At 50.4% G+C, this 20,267-nt stretch overlaps 2 protein-coding genes across 2 annotated transcripts in view; both read left to right on the forward strand.

Moving 5' to 3' along the window:
• The window catches only part of ELP3 (elongator acetyltransferase complex subunit 3), a 105,280-nt gene extending 96,791 nt beyond the window's left edge, over positions 1 to 8,489 (forward strand). Inside the window, exons 15-17 of the mRNA XM_040058186.1 lie at positions 2,561 to 2,619; positions 7,881 to 7,969; positions 8,381 to 8,489. Coding sequence (XP_039914120.1) covers positions 2,561 to 2,619; positions 7,881 to 7,969; positions 8,381 to 8,489 — 257 coding nt within the window. The remainder of the gene's footprint in view (positions 1 to 2,560; positions 2,620 to 7,880; positions 7,970 to 8,380) is intronic.
• The window catches only part of OTOF (otoferlin), a 141,614-nt gene continuing 123,922 nt past the window's right edge, over positions 2,576 to 20,267 (forward strand). Inside the window, exons 1-3 of the mRNA XM_040058710.2 lie at positions 2,576 to 2,619; positions 7,881 to 7,969; positions 13,268 to 13,367. Of these exons, the coding sequence (XP_039914644.1) occupies positions 13,287 to 13,367 (81 nt within the window). The 5' untranslated portion in view covers positions 2,576 to 2,619; positions 7,881 to 7,969; positions 13,268 to 13,286. The remainder of the gene's footprint in view (positions 2,620 to 7,880; positions 7,970 to 13,267; positions 13,368 to 20,267) is intronic.

Below are 20,267 nucleotides of genomic sequence, written 5' to 3' on the forward strand. Positions count from 1 at the left end.
TCGGGATGGGATCCCGGCTCTTCCAGAGGCCGGGAATCCATGGAATTAGAGCGGGATGTGGAGGGGGGGGGGGGCAGGAGCAGCGATCCCGGCTCTGCGGGCGAATTCCAGGAATTCCATGGCCCAGCCTGGATCGGCTTTCCCGGCTCCTAATGACCTCGGGGTCATTAACCGGGGGCAATTAACCCTCAGCTCCCTGCCGTGCTCCCAGCTCCAAGAAAATCCCCGGGAACGGGCGGAATTCCCGGGGAAAAAAAAAAAATTCCACTGTGGAGCCCCGCTCCCAGCTCCAAGAAAATCCCCGGGAACGGGCGGAATTCCCGGGAAAAAAAAAAAAATTAAAAAAAAAATCCACTGTGGAGCCCCGCTTCCAGCTCCAAGAAAATCCCCGGGAACGGGCGGAATTCCCGGGGGAAAAAAAATCCACTGTGGAGCCCCCCGGGAGATCCCGAATTTCCATCCCCGAGCGTTCCCGCTCCCGAATCCGGCCCAGATTCCCGGTGGGACTTTGGGAATGCCGGGATTCCTCGCGGCTTTGGGTGCGGGACACGGGAGCCAGGGGATGGAATTCCCACTGGGAAAAGGGGAGCTTGGGGCGGGATCTCGGGAAGGAATTCCCAGAGGATCCCTGGGAGCGCCCGAGGAGCGTCCCGGGAGAGCGTCGGGATCGGAATGGGACGTGAATCCCATCCCAAAGCGTTCCGGGATGGAATTCCCAAGGAAGGAATTCGGCGCCAGGAGAGCCGGATCAGGGTCCTGAGGGGTTTTTTTGTTTTTTTTTTTTCTCCCGGGTTTTTCCATCCACGAATTCCCGCGGAATAAAGGGAATTCGGCGTCGCGCCGGGATGTGGCCAACGCTTCCAGGCGGGAATTCCCTTTCCCGGGCTCATTCCCTGTTCCGGAGCCGCGGAAAACCCTCGGGATCCACAGGGAAAACCTCCCCCCCCAAAAAAAAACCTGGCTCCGAAGGCTCTCGGCGCCTTTCCCAAATTCCTTGGATCCACAGGGAGCGGCTCCGTGCGGACAGGGAATTCCAGGGATGATGGCCGGGACGTTTTGGGATCCGGGCTGGAATATTCCCGCGGGACGCAGGAGCTGCGCTTTTGGGGACGGGAACGATCCTCAGGGATCTTCCCGGCGCTCCGACGGCAGCGGGAAGAGGAAATCGGGAATTTTCCGTGCCCTTGGAATCACGGAACGGTTTGGGGACGGGAGGGATCCAAAATCCCATCCCTAAATCCCATCCCTAAATCCCATCCCTAAATCCCATCCCTAAATCCCATCCCTAAATCCCATCCCAAGATCTCCTCCCTCGTTCGGTTTTCCTGGGAATGCTGCGTGAAAATCCGGGAATTGCCCTGCTGGCTCCCCCGAGCAATTCCTTCAATCCCTGAGGGAATTCCCGGGATTTCTTGGGTTCCACCGACGATCCAACGGGAATGATTCTCTTGGGAATAGTAATTCCCGCCCAGGGGCAGCGGGGATCCGGCATTCCCGGCGGGATCGAAATCCCTGTGGATGCGGCGCTCGGGAACGCCGGAGAAGGGTTTTTTTTTTCCCACCGAGAAAATTCCCGCTTTTCTGGGACGGGATTGGGCGCTGACCCGGAATTCCAGGCCTGGAATGTGTCCCAAAAATCCGTTGTGGGGAGGGGGGGAAAAAGCGGCCGTGGAATGAGGAGACCCGAGGGAGGGAATTCCGGGATAAAGCATTCCCGAGGCTGCCGGCCTTGGAATGGCGCCGCTGGGAATCCCGCTTTCCAAACCGGGGAAACTGAGGCACGGAGGGAATTCCGGATCCATGGGAACAGCCGGGAGGGGGGGGGGCGGGATGCGGATGGAAAACTCGGATCCCCCGGCCAAAAAAATCCTGGAATGCCAGGGATCCCTCCCTCCCCGTCCGCGGCCTTGGATTCGAATCCCGCATTCCCAAGGGATCCGGAGCCGGGGGGCCGGGTTCGGCTTTGCCTTTGGGATTCTCCCAGTTTTCCGTAGGGAATTTGGGAAACGGGGGATCGGATCCTGGCGGCTCCGAATTAAAAAAAAAAAAAAAAAAAAATCCAGGGATGGCTCCAGGATTTTTCCAGGAATTCTGGCTTTGGGAATTTTCATCTCCCGGCCCTTTTTTTTTTTTTTTTTTTTGGGATGAGGGGAACTCCAGCAGGATCCGAGCTCTGCTCCGGGATCGTTTTCCCATGGGAATTCCCGGTTTCCTTCCGGCTTAATCGCGGCCTTAATTAGGGAGCCGGGAGTTAATGGATCATAAGGAGCCGCCGGGAGAGGGTTTTTCCCTCGGGAATGGGGCTGGAAAACGAGGGATGATCCCTCATGGACGCATCCCGGAGAACCGACGGGAAAAGTCGGGATGCTCCCGGAGCAGGGAGGATCGAGGGAATTGGAATTCCGGAGGAGTTTTGGTTTTTGTTTTTTTTTTTGTTTTTTTCCCGCCCTGCAGATCCCAAAATCCCGTGGTTTTTTTTTTTTTTTTTTTTTTTTTTTTTTTTTTTTTAAGCCTTTATCCACACGTTTTCCATCTTTTTTTTTTTTCCCCGCTTTTCCAGGTCTTTCCTTCTACACCCGGGTGCTGGAAAACTGCGAGGACGAGGCCAGGTTTGAGGAGGTAGGAAAAATTTTCCATAATTTTTTCTTTTTAATCCCAGGAATCCCCTCTTGCTTTCCCAGGATTCCCTGCCCAGGCGAAATTCCCGGCTCCCAAGTTTTTTTTTTCCTCGGCATCTCCCTGGTCCGATCCAAGGATTCCCGGCTGGACACGGGTTGGGAAAAAATCCCGGCGGGAATTTCCCAGCTGGGGGGGTTAAATCGGAATCGTGGATTCTCCGTGTTTTCCTCCGCGCTGAATTCCAGGGGGGGAAAAAAAAATTTGTTTATCCGAGCTGGGAAATTCCTGCCGGGATTTTTGGCGCCTTTTTCCTTCGTCTCCGGAGGGAAAGGAAAAAAAAAAAAAAAAATTGGGAATTTTTTCCCCCACCTGGAATTGCTTCTTTTCCCCTTCAGGCGCAGAATTCCCAGAGGAGCCCCTGGATCCCTGTCCAAGGAAAATCCTTGGAGCAGCCTGGGACAGGGAAACGCTCCCTGCCCATGGGATTGAATTCCCTCCCAAACCATCCGTGAACGCTTCCAGGGCTGGAACATCCCAGATTTTTTTTTTTTTTGGGAATTCTTCCCCTCCTCCTCAATCTCCATCTCCACCCGTTGCTCCCCGTGGGATTTTTTTTTCCCCCCCCCCTCTTCCCAAATTCCATGCGCCGTTGGAAAAACCCCTCTTTGGGGAACGGTTTGGATCAGGAATTCCAGCCCGGAATTCCGGCGCTTTTAGGGAAGCGGATTCCCTCCCGGGCTCTGCCATGCCCTGGAGACGTCCCTGGAGCCGGAGGATCAAATCCAGGGAATAGCCGGGAATATTTGGAGCTCGCTCCGCTCGGATTAATCCCAAATCCTGGAGCTTTGGGAGGGAGATTTGATTCCAGGGAATTGGGTCGGGAATTGGGAAAACGGCCTCGGGATGTGTCAGGGAAGTTGAGGCGCGATTTTGGGAAAAAAATTTGGGAACAATTCCTCATGGAAAGGGCTCCCGGGGGGGGTTTGGAATCCCCATCCCCGGAGTTTTCCAAGGAATTCCCGGGTGTGGCACTCCGGGAATCGTCCCCTTCCCGCTTCCCGCCCCTTGGATTCCACGATCCCAGAGGGCTTTTCCAGCCGCAGAAATCCCTGGATTCTGCGGCCTCGGAGCCAGGAAAAATCCCGGGAAAAATCCATTCCCTCTTTCCCGGGCCCCTCTTCCCGTTTTTCGGGATCCGCCTCCCGGCAGGATTTCGGTTTCCGGAAGTTTCCATCGGTTCGGTTTCTTTTCCCGATTTTTCCCTTCGTTCCTCAACGATCTCCTTAATTCCTTAATCACTTTTCCCCCCTCATCCCTCCTTAACGATTCCTGAAAATCCTCAGCCTGCGGAACATTCCCAACGGAATCGGGAACGTTCGCGCTCCAAGGAATTCCGCCTTTATTTTTTATTTTTTTTTTATTTTTTATTTTTATTTTAAATTTTTATTTTTATTTTATTTTTTATTTTTATTTTATTTTAACTTTATTTTTATTTTTCTTTTTTATTTTATTTTATTTTTATTTCTTATTTTTATTTTATTTTTTATTTTTATTTTAATTTTAATTTTTATTTTATTTTTATTTTTTATTTTTATTTTTATTTTTATTTTTACTTTTTATTTTTATTTTTATTTTGATTTGTTTTATTTTTATTTTTGTTTTTTATTTTCTTCTTTTTGTTTTTGTTTTTATTTTTCTTTTTCTTATTCTTTTTATTTTTTATTTCTTTATTTTTATTTTTATTTTTATTTTATTTATATTTTATTTTTATTTTTATTTTTATTTTCTTTTCCCCCCCCCGGAAGGGAATCTCCGGGAATTCCCCGGGAGCTGAAGTTTTCCCGGGATAATCTCCAACGGGATCGTGGAACGGCGGAGTTCGGGGCGGGAGGAGACTCTTCCACCCGGAATTCCGGCGGAATTCCCTCCCGTGGAATCTCGGGGTGGGAGGAGAACCCTCTCCCATTCCGTAGCCTGGCCTTGGACGCTCCCAGCTCCTCCGGGAATTCTCTGCCCTTTCCCGTTTTCCCGTTGTTTCTTTTTCCCGGCACTTGGGAAAACCCCTGGGATCAAAACCCTGGCTCCAGCTCCTCCTTTTCCCCCCTTTTCCTTCGGCAAATCCGTGATTTCGGAAAATCCCAGACTTCCGCCAATCCCTCGGCTGCCGCTGCCGCTTTCTCTGCTTTTCCTTGGATTTGGAGTGGATTCCCTTGGATCTGGTAGATCCGGAGCCCCCGGAGCGCATCCGGAACCTCTTGGATGGAGGAGGGACGGGGCCGAGGGAACAAATTCCTGGAAAAATTCCCGATTTTTTCTCCTCCTCCCTCTGGGAGAAGGAGCCGAGGCCCGACGGTGCGGAGCCGTGAAAAGCTGGGAATAGGAGAATTCCCGAGGGGCATTCCTACGGAATTCCCTTCCTGGGGAGGGCTGGAATCCCCATTCCTGGAGGGATCCGGGATTTTAATCCACGCGGATGCGGATCAGCGCCGGGAATCCTCGGGTTCGGTGATCTCCGAGGATTTTTTTTTTTTTTTCCTCCCGGACCGAAACAACTCCTGGGTTCCAGAATCCACCGGATCCAGCCCCTGGAGCACCAGAACATTCCGGAAAAAAAAAAACAACCCCAAAAACCAAACTCCCAAAAAAATCCCGAAAACCCAAGGGGAAAAAAAAACCACGGGAAAGACGAAATTCCATCCCCGCCTTGGGATGGAATTTGGGATAAATCCGGATCCTGCGGCGGGATTTATCCCAAATTCCATCCTGGCCTTTTCCCATTTTCCCGTTTCCCTTTCCTATTCCAGCAATTTTTATTATTTTTTTTCCCTTTGCTTCCTCGTCTCTGCCGACGAAAACCGGGAATAAACAGCTCGGGAGCGAGCTCGAGAGGCTCCGGGAATTCCTTCCCGGGAATTTTGCCGGATGAGCCAATTCTCTTCCCTTGATCCCGGTTCCGCCTCTGCGGCTCCCGGGAGAGATCCTGGATCCTGGATCCGCCGCCTCTGGAGCGTTCCCGACCCGGGAGTGGCTTGGGAAGCGGGGGGAATGCCGGGATTTGGGATTTAAGGATCATCTGGATACAACCCCGACACCTCCCACGATCCCAGGGGGCTCCAAACTTTCCTTGGACGCTCCCAGGGATTCTCTGGGAATTCCGGCCCGGCCGGGAATTCCTTCCCAATCTCCCCTTTTCCCACTGGGAATTCCATTCCCTGCCTCCCGCCCCTCCAGCCCTTTATCCCAAATCCCGGCTCTCCTGGAAAACTCTGGAAAAGGCTCCCAGGATTCCCTGGATCCTTCCCTCATCCAGCTGCACATTCCCAGCTCTCCCAGCCCTGCCATTGGATCCAGCCCCATCCCGACTCCTCTCCGGGAAGGAATTTTGGGAATTCCCTGGGAATCTCAGCACTCCAGGAAGGGTCTCCCTTCCCTTTTCCATCCCCGAATTCCATAAAAACCCCTCGGGATGGATCCTGAGCGTCCTGGATCCCAGAATCCCGGGATGGTTTGGGATGGGATCCAGGGACCTTCAATCCCATCCCAGGGACACTTCCCACCATCCCAGGGGGATCCAAATCCACCCTCGGACACTGCCGGGGATCCAGGGATTCTCTGGGAATTCCAGCCCGGCCGGGAATTCCTTCCCAATCTCCCCAGAATCCCACTGGGAATTCCATTCCCTGCCTCCCGCCCCTCCATCCTTTATCCCAAATCCCGGCTCTCCTTTCCCCCTGGAGGCTCGGGAAGCGGCTCCAAGGATTTCCCTGGATCCTTCCCTGATCCAGCTGGGAATTCCCAGCTCTCCCAGCCTGGCTCCACATTCCCATCCTCATCCAGTGCCGGTGTTTGTGTTTTCCATGTGTTTATCCATTAAAAAAATTTGGAGCTGGTGATATTCCCCATAAATCAGCCCTTTTTCCTGGGAAAAGAGCCCTTCCTCCTGGAACGCTCCTGCCTCATCCCTCTCCTCCTATTCCCAAAAAAAACTCCTGGATCATCCTTGTCCTTCTTTCCCTGAGCTCTGCTGGTTCCTCTCTCTCCCCTTTTCCCAAGGAAATCCCGGCTCATCCCTCTCTTCCCAAACCCCTCCTTGTCCGTCTCCTCACTTTCCCGAAATCCTCATGGATCTTTCCTCCCGTTTTCCCAGAGCAATCCTGGCTCTTCCCTCTCTTCCTTTTCCCAAAGCGCTCCCGGATCAGCCCTCTCCTCTTTTCCCAGAATGATCCTGGCTCATCCCTCTCCTTTTTCCAGCTGATCCCGGCTCTTCCCTCTCCTCTTTTTCCCAATTAATCCTGCTTCGTCCATTTCCTCCTTCTCCCATCTGATCCCGGCTCATCCATCTCCTTTTCCCAATTAATCCTGGCTCTTCCCTCTCCTTTTCCCAGAACAATCCCGGCTCATCCATCTCCTCCTTTTCCCAGAATGATCCTGGCTCATCCATCTCCTTTTCCCAATTAAACTTGGCTCATCCCTCTCCTCCTTTTCCCAACTGATCCTGGCTCATCCATCTCCTTCTTTTCCCAATTAATCCTGGCTCATCCATCTCCTTTTCCCAAATGATCCTGGCTCTTCCCTCTCCTTTTCCCAAAACGATCCTGGCTCTTCCCTCTCCTTTTCCCGACTGATTCTGGCTCTTCCCTCTCTTCTTTTCCCAGAACAATCCTGGCTCATCCATCTCCTCCTTTTCCCAAATGATCCTGGCTCATCCCTCTCCTCCTTTTCCCAAATGATCCTGGCTCATCCATCTCCTCCTTTTCCCAGTTAATCCTGGCTCTTCCCTCTCCTTTTCCCAAAATAATCCTGGATTTTCCCTCTCCTTTTCCCGACTGATCCTGGCTCTTCCCTCTCCTTTTCCTGAATGATCCTGGCTCATCCATCTCCTCCTTTTCCCAGTTAATCCTGGCTCTTCCCACTCATTTTCCCAATTAATCCTGGCTCATCCATCTCCTCCTTTTCCCAAAACAATCCTGGATCTTCTCTCTCCCCTTCCCAACTAATCCTGGCTTTTCCCCTCTCCTTTTCCCAAATGATCCTGGCTCTTCCCTCTCCTATTCCCAAAACGATCCTGGCTCTTCCATCTCCTTTTCCCAAAATAATCCTGGATTTTCCCTCTCCTTTTCCAAACTGATCCTGGCTCATCCCTCTCCTCCTTTTCCCGATTAATCCTGGCTCGTCCCTCTCCTCTTCCCGATCAATCCCGGCTCATCCCTCTCCTCCTTTTCCCGATCAATCCCGGCTCATCCCTCTCCTCCTCTTCCCAGACTTTCCGCTGGCCGGTGGCGACCGAGATCGACGGGAACGAGATCCTGGAGATCCAGGTGTTCAACTACAGCAAGGTCTTCGCCAACAGGTGAGTCCTTCCCTTCCCGAGGAGCGCACGGATCCCATGGATCCCGTCCCGCCGGGAAGAGGCGGCTCCGGAGCTTCCCGGGAATTCCCCATGCCCCGCGAGCGGCTCGGAATTCGCCCCTGGAATTCGCCGAGTTTCCCACCCCCCTCCCACTCCGGAGTTGTGATGTTTGTTTTCCCTAAAATTCCGGGATTTTATATTTTTTTGGTGGGTTTTTTTTTCCGGGTGGAAGCTGCTGCCGGAATGCGTTTTCCCGGGATTTTATATTTTTTTGGTGGATTTTTTTTCCCGGGTGGAAGCTGCTGCCGGAATGCGTTTTCCCGGGATTTTATATTTTTTTGGTGGATTATTTTTTTCCGGGTGGAAGCTGCTGCCGGAATGCGTTTTCCCGGGATTTTCCACATCCGGCAGGGGCGTCGGATCGGATTGCGCCCAGGGAAACTGTGGCTGGTGTGGGAATTCCCCATCCTTGGAAGCGTCCAAGGGAAATGTGGATGAGGCTCGGAGCCACCCGGGATAGCGGGAAGTGTTGGGCTTGGAATGGGATGGGATTGAAAGTCCCTTCCCACATGGATCCGTGAGGAAGCCTGGGAAAAAAAGAAGGATCCAGGGAAATCTTGGAGCCGCTTCCCGAGCCTCCAGGGGCTCCAGGAGAGCCGGGATTTGGGATGAAGGATGGAGGGGCGGGAGGCAGGGAATGGAATTCCCAGTGGGATTTGGGGGAGATTGGGAAGGAATTCCCGGCTGGGCCGGAATTCCCAGAGAATCCCTGGATCCCCGGCAGTGTCCGAGGGTGGATTTGGATCCCCCTGGGATGGTGGGAAGTGTCCCTGGGATGGGATTGAAGGTCCCTGGATCCCATCCCAAACCATCCCGGGATTCTGGGATCCAGGACGCTCAGGATCCATCCCGAGGGGTTTTCATGGAATTCGGGGATGGGAAAGGGCAGGGAGACCCTTCCTGGAGTGCTGAGATTCCCAGGGAATTCCCAAAATTCCTTCCCGGAGAGGAGTCGGGATGGGGCTGGATCCAATGGCAGGGCTGGGAGAGCTGGGAATGTGCAGCTGGATGAGGGAAGGATCCAGGGAATCCTGGGAGCCTTTTCCAGAGTTTTCCCGGAGAGCTGGGAATTGGGATAAAGGGCTGGAGGGGCGGGAGGCAGGGAATGGAATTCCCAGTGGGAAAGGGGAGCTCGGGGTGGGATCTTGGGAAGGAATTCCCGTCTGGGAGGGTGGGGAGTGGGAACATCCCTCCAGGAATGCCGGGAACACATGGAATAGGAAATCCCACTAAACCGAGGCAGTGCCGGAGCTGCGGCCGGTTTTCCGGGAATGAGCCGGACGAGGCCGTGACGTTTCTGGGAGCATCCCTCCGGGAATGGAAGGAATAAGCGGGAAAAGAAAATTCCATTAAAACGGGGCGGTGCTGGAACTCTCCGGCCCATCCAGAGAAGGGGGGGAGAATTTTTGGGAACATCCCTCCGGGAATGCTGGCGGCAGCAGCATTCCAGAAATTCATTGGGAGAGAGAGAGAGAGGAGGGGGGAGAGGATTGGGAACATCCCTCCGGGAATGTCCGGAGCCGGAATTCCCATAAAACCAAGGCACTGCTGGAACTCCGGCCCCATCCTCCAAATCCTCCCGGAGGAGGAAGAAGCTCGGGATCACCGGAGCCGGGAAAACCGATCCGGGCGCTCCGTGAATAATTCACGCGCAGCTGATGGAGGCCACTGATGGAAGGCCTGGAAAAAGGCGGGATACCTGATCCCGACCCTCCGGAATGACGGAGGGAGTCACGGCCCGGCGCCTCCTTTTGTTCCCTTTGTCGCCGGCAGACAATTCCTGGGAATACGATCCTTGGATCCTTCTCCGGCCTCATCCGGGCGCCTCTGGGTTCATCCCGGCTCCGAAGGGCCCCCGGGAGCATTCCCGGAAGTTTTGAGTATCCAAGGAAAAGGATGAGGGAGGAGCCTCCTCACCCCCACGGCATCCCCCCAAAAAAATCCTGTCCCCAGCTCCTGGATTGGGAATTCCCAGGCCGGGAATCTTTCCGGGATACATCCACACCCTGCCCGTGGGTGGTTCCCGGGTGGAAATTCCCTCCGGGAAAACTCCGCGGGAGAGAAGGATCAAAAAATTGTGGGGCCTCCGCATCCCGAATAAAATCCCGGGAGATTCCCGTGGAAATAATCCACCCGATCCCATCCTGGAAAATCCTGGTGTGAGGTGGGATGGCCTGGGTGGGAATTACCGGGATCCTGCCGGAATTCTGTTGTTTTCCGCGGTCTCCTGGTGCCTTGGGAGACCTCCAGGATGGGAGAAAATTCCCGGGATGTTTTCCCGCGTTTCCGGGCCCTGGGAGAGGCTGGGTGGAGGAAATCCCAAATTTTGGGGGATTTGAGCGGGAAAAGCCGCTGCGGGACGCTCCCGAGGGATGTGGGAATGGGAATCGCACCCAGGAGAGGGGAAGATCCAGGGAAAAAAAAACCACCAGAGGCGCAACCAGGGATGAATCCAAGAGGATTTGATCCGTGATCCCTGTGGTCCCATTCCCAAAATTTTGGGACAGCCCGGTGCAGCCTTTCCGAGCAGGTTTTCCTTGTGCAGAAAACAGGGATAACGCCGGGCAGGGATCCCAATCCTTAAGGAATGTGCACAAAACCCGGGAGCTTTTTGCTCCAGGGGTTTTCCGTCTCCTCCTCATCCCGGTTTTCCCTTGGAGCAGCAACGGGATCTGGCCAAAGGCCCTGAGCCGCATTCCAAACCCCAGAGCGGGAAAATTTCCCTATGGAAAACCAATCCCACGGAGAAGAGGGCGGGAGCTGCTCCCGACGGGAGCAGGAAGAGCCGGATTCCGAAGGGTTCAATCCATGCCCGGAATCTCCGGGATGGAGCCGGAGCTCGGTTCCTTTGTTCTCCCCCATCCATGGAAATCCCTGGCTCGAGTCCTTTGCGTCTCCGGAAGGGATCCATGGAAAATTATCCGGTGCCGGAAAAACGAACTCCGGAGCAGCAGGGTTCCCTCGTGTCCGACTGCCCTCCCCAGACGGGATTCTGGGATGGAATTCCAGGCTGGGAAGGGCCGGGAGGGAATTCCCCAGGGAAGCTGTGGCTGCCCCCAATCCCAAAGGAAAAATGTTGGATGGGGGCTTGGGAAGATCTGGGATCGTAGCAGGTCGGGATTGGGATGGGATCAGCTTTCCCACCCAAAACCATTCCAGGATTCCATGCCGGAATCCTCGGCGTCCAATCCCAGCCTTCAGCTCCGGCCACGCCGGATTTCGTGGAATTTTAAATCCATGGATCAAAACCCGGAGCGGCAGCAATCCGAACGCGGAACGAGAGCCTGAGCCCAAAACGGCCGCTTCGGGAATCTCATCCCGAATTAAATTTCCCGGGACTGACTCATTATCCGAGGAAAAATCCATTCCTGTCTAAAGGGAATCTTCTGCGAGAATTTCCCAAAGAATTTCCCAAAGAATTTGCAAGAATTTCCCAAAGAAAAAACGGGAAAAAACTCGGCTGGAGCAAATTTTAAAGCCTGGAAGGCGCTGAGCTGGAGCAGCCGGAATCTCCCACATTTTTCCGGGTATTCCAGGTGAAAAAAAAAAACCCGGGAGTAATTCCGGGCTCCCGCCAGTGGAGGGAAGGGGATAATTATGAGGGAAGCGATTTTGGAATCTCGAATTCCACGGCGTTTGAGGCGATTCCGGATGAAGCTGAATTTTGGCCGGAGCGGGAAAACGGCTCCTCATTCCGGCTCCGGGCAGGAAGGAGCCGGAATTAATCAGGATCGCCCGAGCAGGGATTTGGACATCCATGGAAAAGCCGCAGGTTCCAAAGAGGAATGGGCACCTTCCGCAATCCCAGGGTGCTCCGAGCCCCGAGGTCCGACCCGGCCTTGGACACTTCCGTGAGGGTTTCGGCAGGAGAATTCCCTGGAAAAGGATCAAAAGGGGTGCGGAATCCCGCTGCTTTCCTCATCCCGACTTTTCCAGGGGTGTCTGGAAGTGGGGAACAAACCGGGATGGAGGTCCCAGGATTCGGCTCTTGTTTGGTTCCATGGATGGATGGAGGGATGGATGGATGGATGGATGGATCCATGGATGGGTGAGACGGATCCATGGATGGAGGGATCCATGGATGGAGGGATCCATTGAAGGATGGATCCATGGATGAATGGAGGGATGGACCCATGCTAGGATATGGATCTGTGGAAGGATGATGGATGGATCCATGGATGGATGGACGGATGATGGATGGATGGATCCATGGATGGATGGATGGATCCATTGAAGGATGGATCCATTGAAGGATGGATCCATGGATGAATGGATGGATGGATCCATGGATGAATGGATGGATGGATCCATGGATGGATGGATGGATCCATTGAAGGATGGATCCATTGAAGGATGGATCCATGGATGAATGGAGGGATGGATCCATGCTTGGATGGATGGATCCATGGTTGGATGGGATGGATGGAAAGATGGATCCATGGATGAATGGAATGGATCCATGGATGGAAGGAATGGATCCATGCATGGATGGATCCATGGATGGATCCATGGACGGATCATGGATGGATCCATGGATGGATCATGGATGGATCCATGGATGGATGATGGATGGATGGATCCATGGATTGATGATGGATGGATGGATCCATGGACGGGTGATGGATGGATCCATGGATGGATGATGGATGGATGGATCCATGGACGGATGATGGATGGATCCATGGATGGATCATGGATGGATCCATGGATGGATGATGGATGGATGGATCCATGGACGGATGATGGATGGATCCATGGACGGGTGATGGATGGATCCATGGACGGATGATGGATGGATCCACGGATGGATGATGGATGGATCCATGGATGGATGATGGATGGATCCATGGATGGATCCACGGACGGATGATGGATGGATCCATGGATGGATATACCCATGGATAAAACCATGGAGGGACGGAGCTGCCATTCCCAAAAAAGGACCTCCCCCTGGCTTCAGGAGCAGAACTTCCCCATGGATCCAACAGTATCCACAGGCTCCTGCTTGGTTCCCGAACCTCCCTCTTCCCTTATCCCAGCAGCATTCCCTCGGAACGCCTCCCCTCTCGGCTCCTTCCATCACCTCCACCGCTCTGGGATCTCACCTCTCCCTCTTCCCACGGAAAACGGGGAGCAGAGCCCCGCCCAGCTCCCGGGAGAGCCAAGCCCTTTTCCCAGGAAAACCAGGCGCCGGGGCGGGCGGAAAACTCCCGGGATTTCCTGTGCTCTGCTCCGCAGGCTGATCGGAACGTTCCGGATGGTCCTGCAGAAGGCGGTGGAGGAAGGGCGGCTGGAGGTGACGGACACGCTCATCGACGACAACAATTCCGCCATCCAGGTGGGGCCGACGTTCCCGGCGTTCCTTCCTCCGCGCGGTGTGTCCGTGCCGGATCCGTGGGAACGGGGATATCGGCGTTCCCAACCGGTCGGAAGGGATGAGGCAGCCGGGAATGTCCGGAGCGGGAGGGGGGGGGCGCGGTGGAGCCCGGATTGGAAAAGCGCGGGAAGTTTGGGATTGGGGGCGGGGAAAAAAGCAGGGATGGATCCGGTTTGATCCGAGCGGGGAGAAGCGGAGACCTGGGATGGGATCGCTGAATTCCAGCAGGGAATTCCAGCTCATTCCAACACCTCCCGCTATCCCAGGGTGCTCCAGCTTTTCCTTGGACTCTCCCAGGAATCCCGGGGCAGCCACAGCTCCTCCGGGAATTCCAGCCCAGCCGGGAATTCCTTTCCAAGATCCCACCCAGTCTCTCTTTTCCCAGTGGGAATTCCCGTCCCTCCAGCCCATTCCCAAATCCCAGCTCTCCTGGAGCCCCTTGAGGCTCCGGAAGGAGCTCCAAGGATTCCCTGGATCCTTCCCTGATCCGGCTGGACATTCCCGGCTCTCCCAGCCTGAGACTGGATCCATTCACAGCCCAGATCCTCTCCGGGAAGGAATTTTGGGAACGAGGGAGGAATTCACTCGGAATCTCGGGAGTCCAGGAATTATCTCCCTTCCTCTTTCCTCCCTTTTGCATTCCCAACTTCCGTAAAAAATCCCACAGAACGGATTCGGAGCCTCCTTTATCATGGATTCATGGAATGGTTTGGGTTGAAAGGGACCCTAAATCCCATCCAGAGGGCAGGGATGGATGGATGGATGGGATTTCGGGAAGGAATTCCCGGCTGGGAGAGTGGGAAGGGGCTGGGCTGGAATTCCCGGAGGAGCCGTGGCTGCCCGTGGATCCCCGGAATTTTTCCAGTGCCAGGCTGGAGTGGGGCTTGGAGCAGCCCGGGAGAGTGGGAGGTGCCAGGGTTGGGATGAGGTGGGATTTAAGGTCCCTTCCCGCCCAAACCGGCCTGGAATTCCGGGATTCCATCCCAAGCCCTGGCCAGGCTCGGAGTCCGTCAGGAATCCGCGAGGATCCGACTTCCATCCCTGGATTTTCCTCCCTACCCCGCCTGACACCGAAGGATCCTAAAAAACGAGGGATTTTCCCTCCTTTGGAGAGTGATTTTAACCAGGAAAATTCCCAAATAACCGGAGTGCAGCCGGGATAATTTTTTTTTCCCAAGCACATCCGCACTCCTCGAGTTTTTCCCTCCTCCCTCAGGACCGGATTCCCGGTTTTCCGCGGGTTTAATTCCCTCCTTCCTCCGCCAGGAGAAGCCACTTAAAGAAATCCCGGCCTCCTCCTCGCCGTAATTCCAAGAATCCTGCGCCCCTGTCCCTGGTGCTGGATGAGGCTTCCCGGGAAAAAAGGGGGTTTTTAATGGATATCGGGATTGGGAACAGCTGCCTTTCCAAGAGAGTTCCAGAACTCCGTCTCCATGGGAAACGGCTCCCGGGAGCTTTTCCCTGGGGATGGGAGTTGGGGATGAGCGGCGTTTCTCATCCCGCTTTTCCCTCGGAAGGGTGGGAACGGTGGGATTGCAAGGGAGGAGCCGCCCCGGGAATTTTTCCAGCTGATCCAAGGGTCCAGAGGAGGCCGTGGAGTTGCTCCGGGGGCTGGGAGAGCTGGGAATGTTCAGCTGGAAAAAAGAAGGATCCAGGGAATCCTGAGGGAAGCCTCCAGGGGCTCCAGGAGAGCTGGGATTTTGGGAAAGGGCTGGAGGGGCGGGAGGCAGGGAATGGAATTCCCAGTGGGATTTGGGGGAGATTGGGAAGGAATTCCCGGCCAGGCTGGAATTCCCGGAGAATCCCTGGATCCCCGGCAGTGTCCGAGGGTGGATTTGGATCCCCCTGGGATGGTGGGAAGTGTCCCTGGGATGGGATTGAAGGTCCCTGGATCCCATCCCAAACCATCCCGGGATTCTGGGATCCAGGAGGCTCAGGATCCATCCCGAGGGGTTTTTATGGAATTCGGGGATGGAAAAGGGAAGGGAGACCCTTCCTGGAGTGCTGAGATTCCCAGGGAATTCCCAAAATTCCTTCCCGGAGAGGAGTCGGGATGGGGCTGGATCCAATGGCAGGGCTGGGAGAGCTGGGAATGTGCAGCTGGATGAGGGAAGGATCCAGGGAATCCTGGGAGCCTTTTCCAGAGTTTTCCAGGAGAGCTGGGATTTGGGATAAAGGGCTGGAGGGGCAGGAGGCAGGGAATGGAATTCCCAGTGGGAATAGGGGAGCTTGGGAGGGAATTCCCGTCCGGGCCGGAATTCCCCGAGAATCCCTGGCTGCCCCTGGATCCTTGGAAGCGTCCAGGTCGGAGCGCCCTGGGATAAGCGGGAGGCATCGGGATTGGGATGGGATTTAAGGTCCTTTCCCGCCCATCCCGAGGCAATTTCTGGGAACGGCCTCGTTTTTCCATAATGGAACCCAAAGGAAAGCTTGGAAGTCGTTTTCCTTTTTTTTTTCTCCTTTTTTCCCCTCCCTCCATCCCGGCTTTATTTCCTCGGCCAGGAAATTAAAAACTCCAGGAGCGAAATTCCGGCTCCGAATTAATTTTTCTTTTTTTTTTTTTTTTCCCCTCAAGCATCAGAACAAAAAAAAAAAAAAAAAAAAAAAAAGAAAAAAAAAAAAGAAAAAGGATAAAAATCCATTTAAAAAAATCAATTTTAAATCCCCAGGGAATGATCCATCCCTCCCTCCCAGCCCCGCCGGGAATTTTCTCCTCCCTCGTCTTCATTCCGTTGTTTCCAACGGGAATTTCTCCCGCTTCCAACCCACGCCTCCTAATTGCCCTTCCAAGGGATGATCCCACGAATCCTTGGCTTCGATAAATCCCGATTTTTTCCTGCTTTTGGAAGATTATTTTTTTTTTTAAACTCCTAAACCCGGCTGGAAAAGTGGAATTTTTTTTTTTAATTTTAACCCCAAATGACCGAAAATGTGGAAATCGGAATGTTCCGGCTTTGATCCCTGTTTTTCCTCCTCATTTCCTTTTTTTTTTTTTTTTTTAAATTTGTTCCTTTGTGTTTTTTTTTTTTTTTTCCTTTTTGTTCCTTTTTTAAAAACATTTTCCAACAGCTTAGAGAGAGCTCACAGTGGGAAAATTAAATCAGGTGTGATTGACTCAAACTGGAAATTGTTTTTGGGGAAAAAAAACCCTCAAATTACAATTTATTTGGAAGAAAAACCCCCTCAAATTGGATTTTTTTGGGAAAAAAAACACCTCAAATTGAAATTTTTTTTGGGAAAAAAACCACCTCAAATTGGAATTTTTTGGGAAAAAAAAACACCTCAAATTGGAATTTTTTTGGGAAAAAACCCCCTCAAATTGGATTTTTTTTGGGGAAAAAAACCCCTCAAGTTGGAATTTTTTGGGAAAAAAACCCCCCCTCAAATTGGAATTTTTTGGGAAAAAAACCCCTCAAATCGGAATTTTTGTGGGAAAAAAAACAATTCAAATTGGAAAATTTTTTTTGAAAAAAAAAATCCACCTCAAATTGGCAATTTTTTTTGGGGAAAAAAAAAAAAAACTAAAATTGGAATTTTGGGAGAAAAATCCCCTCAATTTGGGATTTTTTTGGGGAAAAAAAAACCTTAAATTGGAATTTTGAGGAAAAAAAACCCCTCAAATTGGATTTTTTTTGGGGAAAAAAAACCCCTCAAGTTGGAATTTTTTGGGAAAAAAACCCCCCCTCAAATTGGAATTTTTTGGGAAAAAAACCCCTCAAATCGGAATTTTTGTGGGAAAAAAAACAATTCAAATTGGAAAATTTTTTTTGAAAAAAAAAATCCACCTCAAATTGGCAATTTTTTTTGGGGAAAAAAAAAAAAAACTAAAATTGGAATTTTGGGAGAAAAATCCCCTCAATTTGGGATTTTTTTGGGGAAAAAAAAACCTTAAATTGGAATTTTGAGGAAAAAAAACCCCTCAAATTGGATTTTTTTGGGAAGAAAAACCCCCTCAAATTGGAATTTTGGGGGAAAAGAACCAAACTCAAATCGGATATTTTTTGGGGACAAAAACCCCAACTCAATTTGGAATTTTTTTGGGGAAACAAAAAAACCTCAAAATGGAATTTTTTTTGGGAAAAAACACAACTCAAATTGTAAATTTTTTGGGGAAAAAACCCCCCTCAAATTGGAATTTTTGGGGAAGAAAAACCCCTCAAATTGAAATTTTTTTTGGGAAAAAAAAAACCCCTCAAATCGGAATTTTTTTGGGAAAAAAACCCCCTCAAATTGGAATTTTTGTGGGAAAAAAACCAACTCAAATTGGAAATTTTTTTTTGAAAAAAAAATCCACCTCAAATTGGCAAATTTTTTTGGGGGAAAAAACCCCCTAAAATTGGAATTTTGGGAGAAAAATCCCCTCAATTTGGGATTTTTTGGGAAAAAAACACCCCTTAAATTGGAATTTTGAGGAAAAAAACCCCCTCAAATTGGAATTTTTGTGGGGAAAAAAAAACAAACTCAAATTGGATTTTTTGGGAAGAAAAACCCTCTCAAATTGGAATTTTGGGGGAAAAGAACCAAACTCAAATTGGATATTTTTTGGGGACAAAAACCCCACAACAACCCTCAAATTGGAATTTTTTTGGGGAAAAAAAAACCCAACTCAATTTGGAAATTTTTTTTGGGAAACAAAAAAAACCTCAAAATGGAATTTTTTTGGGGAAAAAACCCCCTCAAATTGGAATTTTTGTGGGAAAAAAACCAACTCAAATTGGAAATTTTTTTTTGAAAAAAAAATCCACCTCAAATTGGCAAATATTTTTGGGGAAAAAAACCCCTAAAATTGGAATTTTGGGAGAAAAATCCCCTCAATTTGGGATTTTTTTGGGAAAAAAAAAACCCCTTAAATTGGAATTTTGAGGAAAAAAACCCCCTCAAATTGGAATTTTTGTGGGGAAAAAAAAAAAACCTCAAATTGGAATTTTTGGGGAGAAAAACCCCCTCAAATTGGAATTTTGGGGGAAAAGAACCAAACTCAAATTGGATATTTTTTGGGGGACAAAAACCCCACAACAACCCTCAAATTGGAATTTTTTTGGGAAAAAAAAACCCCAACTCAATTTGGAAATTTTTTTTTGGGAAACAAAAAAACCTCAAAATGGAATTTTTTTGGGGAAAAAAAAACCCCTCAAATTGTAATTTTTTGGGGAAAAAAAAAACCCTCAAATTGTAATTTTTTGGGGAAAATCACCCCCTCAAATTGGAATTTTTGGGGAAGGAAAACCCCCTCAAATTGAAATTTTTTTGGGGAAAAAAAACCCCTCAAATCGGATTTTTTTTGGGAAAAAAAACCCCTCAAATTGGAATTTTTTGGGAAGAAAAACCCCTCAAACTGGAATTTTTTTGGTGAAAAAACCAACTCAAATAGGAATTTTTTGTGGGGAAACAAAAAAACCTCAAATTGGAATTTTTTTTTGGGAAAAAAACCAACTCAATTTGGAATTTTTTTTGGGAAACAAAAAAACCTCAAAATGGATTTTTTTTTGGGAAAAAACACAACTCAAATTGTAATTTTTTGGGGAGAAAAACCCCCTCAAATTGAATTTTTTTTGGGGAAAAAAACCCCTAAAATTGGAATTTTGGGAGAAAAATCCCCTCAATTGGGGATTTTTTGGGAAAAAACCCCCTTAAATTGGAATTTTGAGGAAAAAAACCCCTTCAAATTGGATTTTTTTGGGGAAGAAAAAACCCCCCATATTAGATTTTTTGGGGAAAATCACCCCCTCAAATTGGAATTTTTGGGGAAGAAAAACCCCCTCAAATTGAAATTTTTTTTGGGAAAAAAAACCCTCCAATTGGAATTTTTTGGGAAGAAAAATGCCTCAAACTGGAATTTTTTGGGGGAAAAAACCAACTCAAATTGGAATTTTTTTGGGGGGAAACAAAAAAACCTCAAATTGGAATTTTTTGGAGGGGAAAAAACCCCCTCAAATTGGAATATTACCAAAAAAAAAAAATAAATATATATATATATTAAAATAGTAAAAAATAAATCAATCAAATCCTTCCCCCAAAGCTCCCACCTGGGGCTGAGTCACCCTTCGGCTGTCACGCGCGCGGAATGCACGGAATTCCGGCGGGAATCGCCGTTATCTTCCCAAACCTTGGAATTTCCAGCCTCTTAAACGCAAACATGGAAAAAAAGGAGGATTCCTGTAAGGAATTTCCCAGTTCCCTGGTTTTTTAACCTTTTTTTTTTTTTTTTTTTTTTTTTTTTTTTTGGTCGTTCTTGTCTAAAATCCATCATTTTGAGCCCGAAATAATTTCTCCATGGAAGCGGAGTGGAGGTGGAAAAATGGAAAAATTATTTTTTCCTCCTACTTTGATCTCAGCTTTTCAAAAGAGACTTTTTTTTTCTTTTTTTTTAAAGGAGAGAAAATTGGGAATTTTTTTTTCCCCCCCCCATTCCCCTTTTTCCGACTCCGAGATTTTCCCCCCTCGGGAAGCGGAGGCAGCGGGATGAAACCCCAGGGATTCGATTCCGTTCGGAATCCAGGGGGAGATTTTAGGGAGGGGGGGAAAAAAATGGAATATTTTAGAGAGGAAAAAGGCTTGGGAGCTCCAAACCTGGAATTCGCTGCAGCCTGGAGCGAGTCGGGAACGGCCGCATGGAAAAGGGAGAGGAGGTTTGGATTCGGGATTGGGCGTGGGATCCGGGCAAGGAATTCTTCCCTGGAATTCCCAGAGAAGCTACAGCTGCCCCTGGGAGTGTCCCAGGAAAGGTTGGATGGGGCTTGGAGTGACTTTGGAAGGTGGAACTGGGAAAATGGGAATGAGTCTTGAGGTCCCTCTCCACCCGAACCCTTCCAGGATTCCGTGATCCGTGAGAAGCTTGGGATGAAGGTTGGACGCAGCCGT

The sequence above is a fragment of the Hirundo rustica genome, chromosome 3 (assembly GCF_015227805.2).
Source record: "Hirundo rustica isolate bHirRus1 chromosome 3, bHirRus1.pri.v3, whole genome shotgun sequence".
In the NCBI taxonomy this organism is placed as follows: Eukaryota; Metazoa; Chordata; class Aves; order Passeriformes; family Hirundinidae; genus Hirundo; species Hirundo rustica.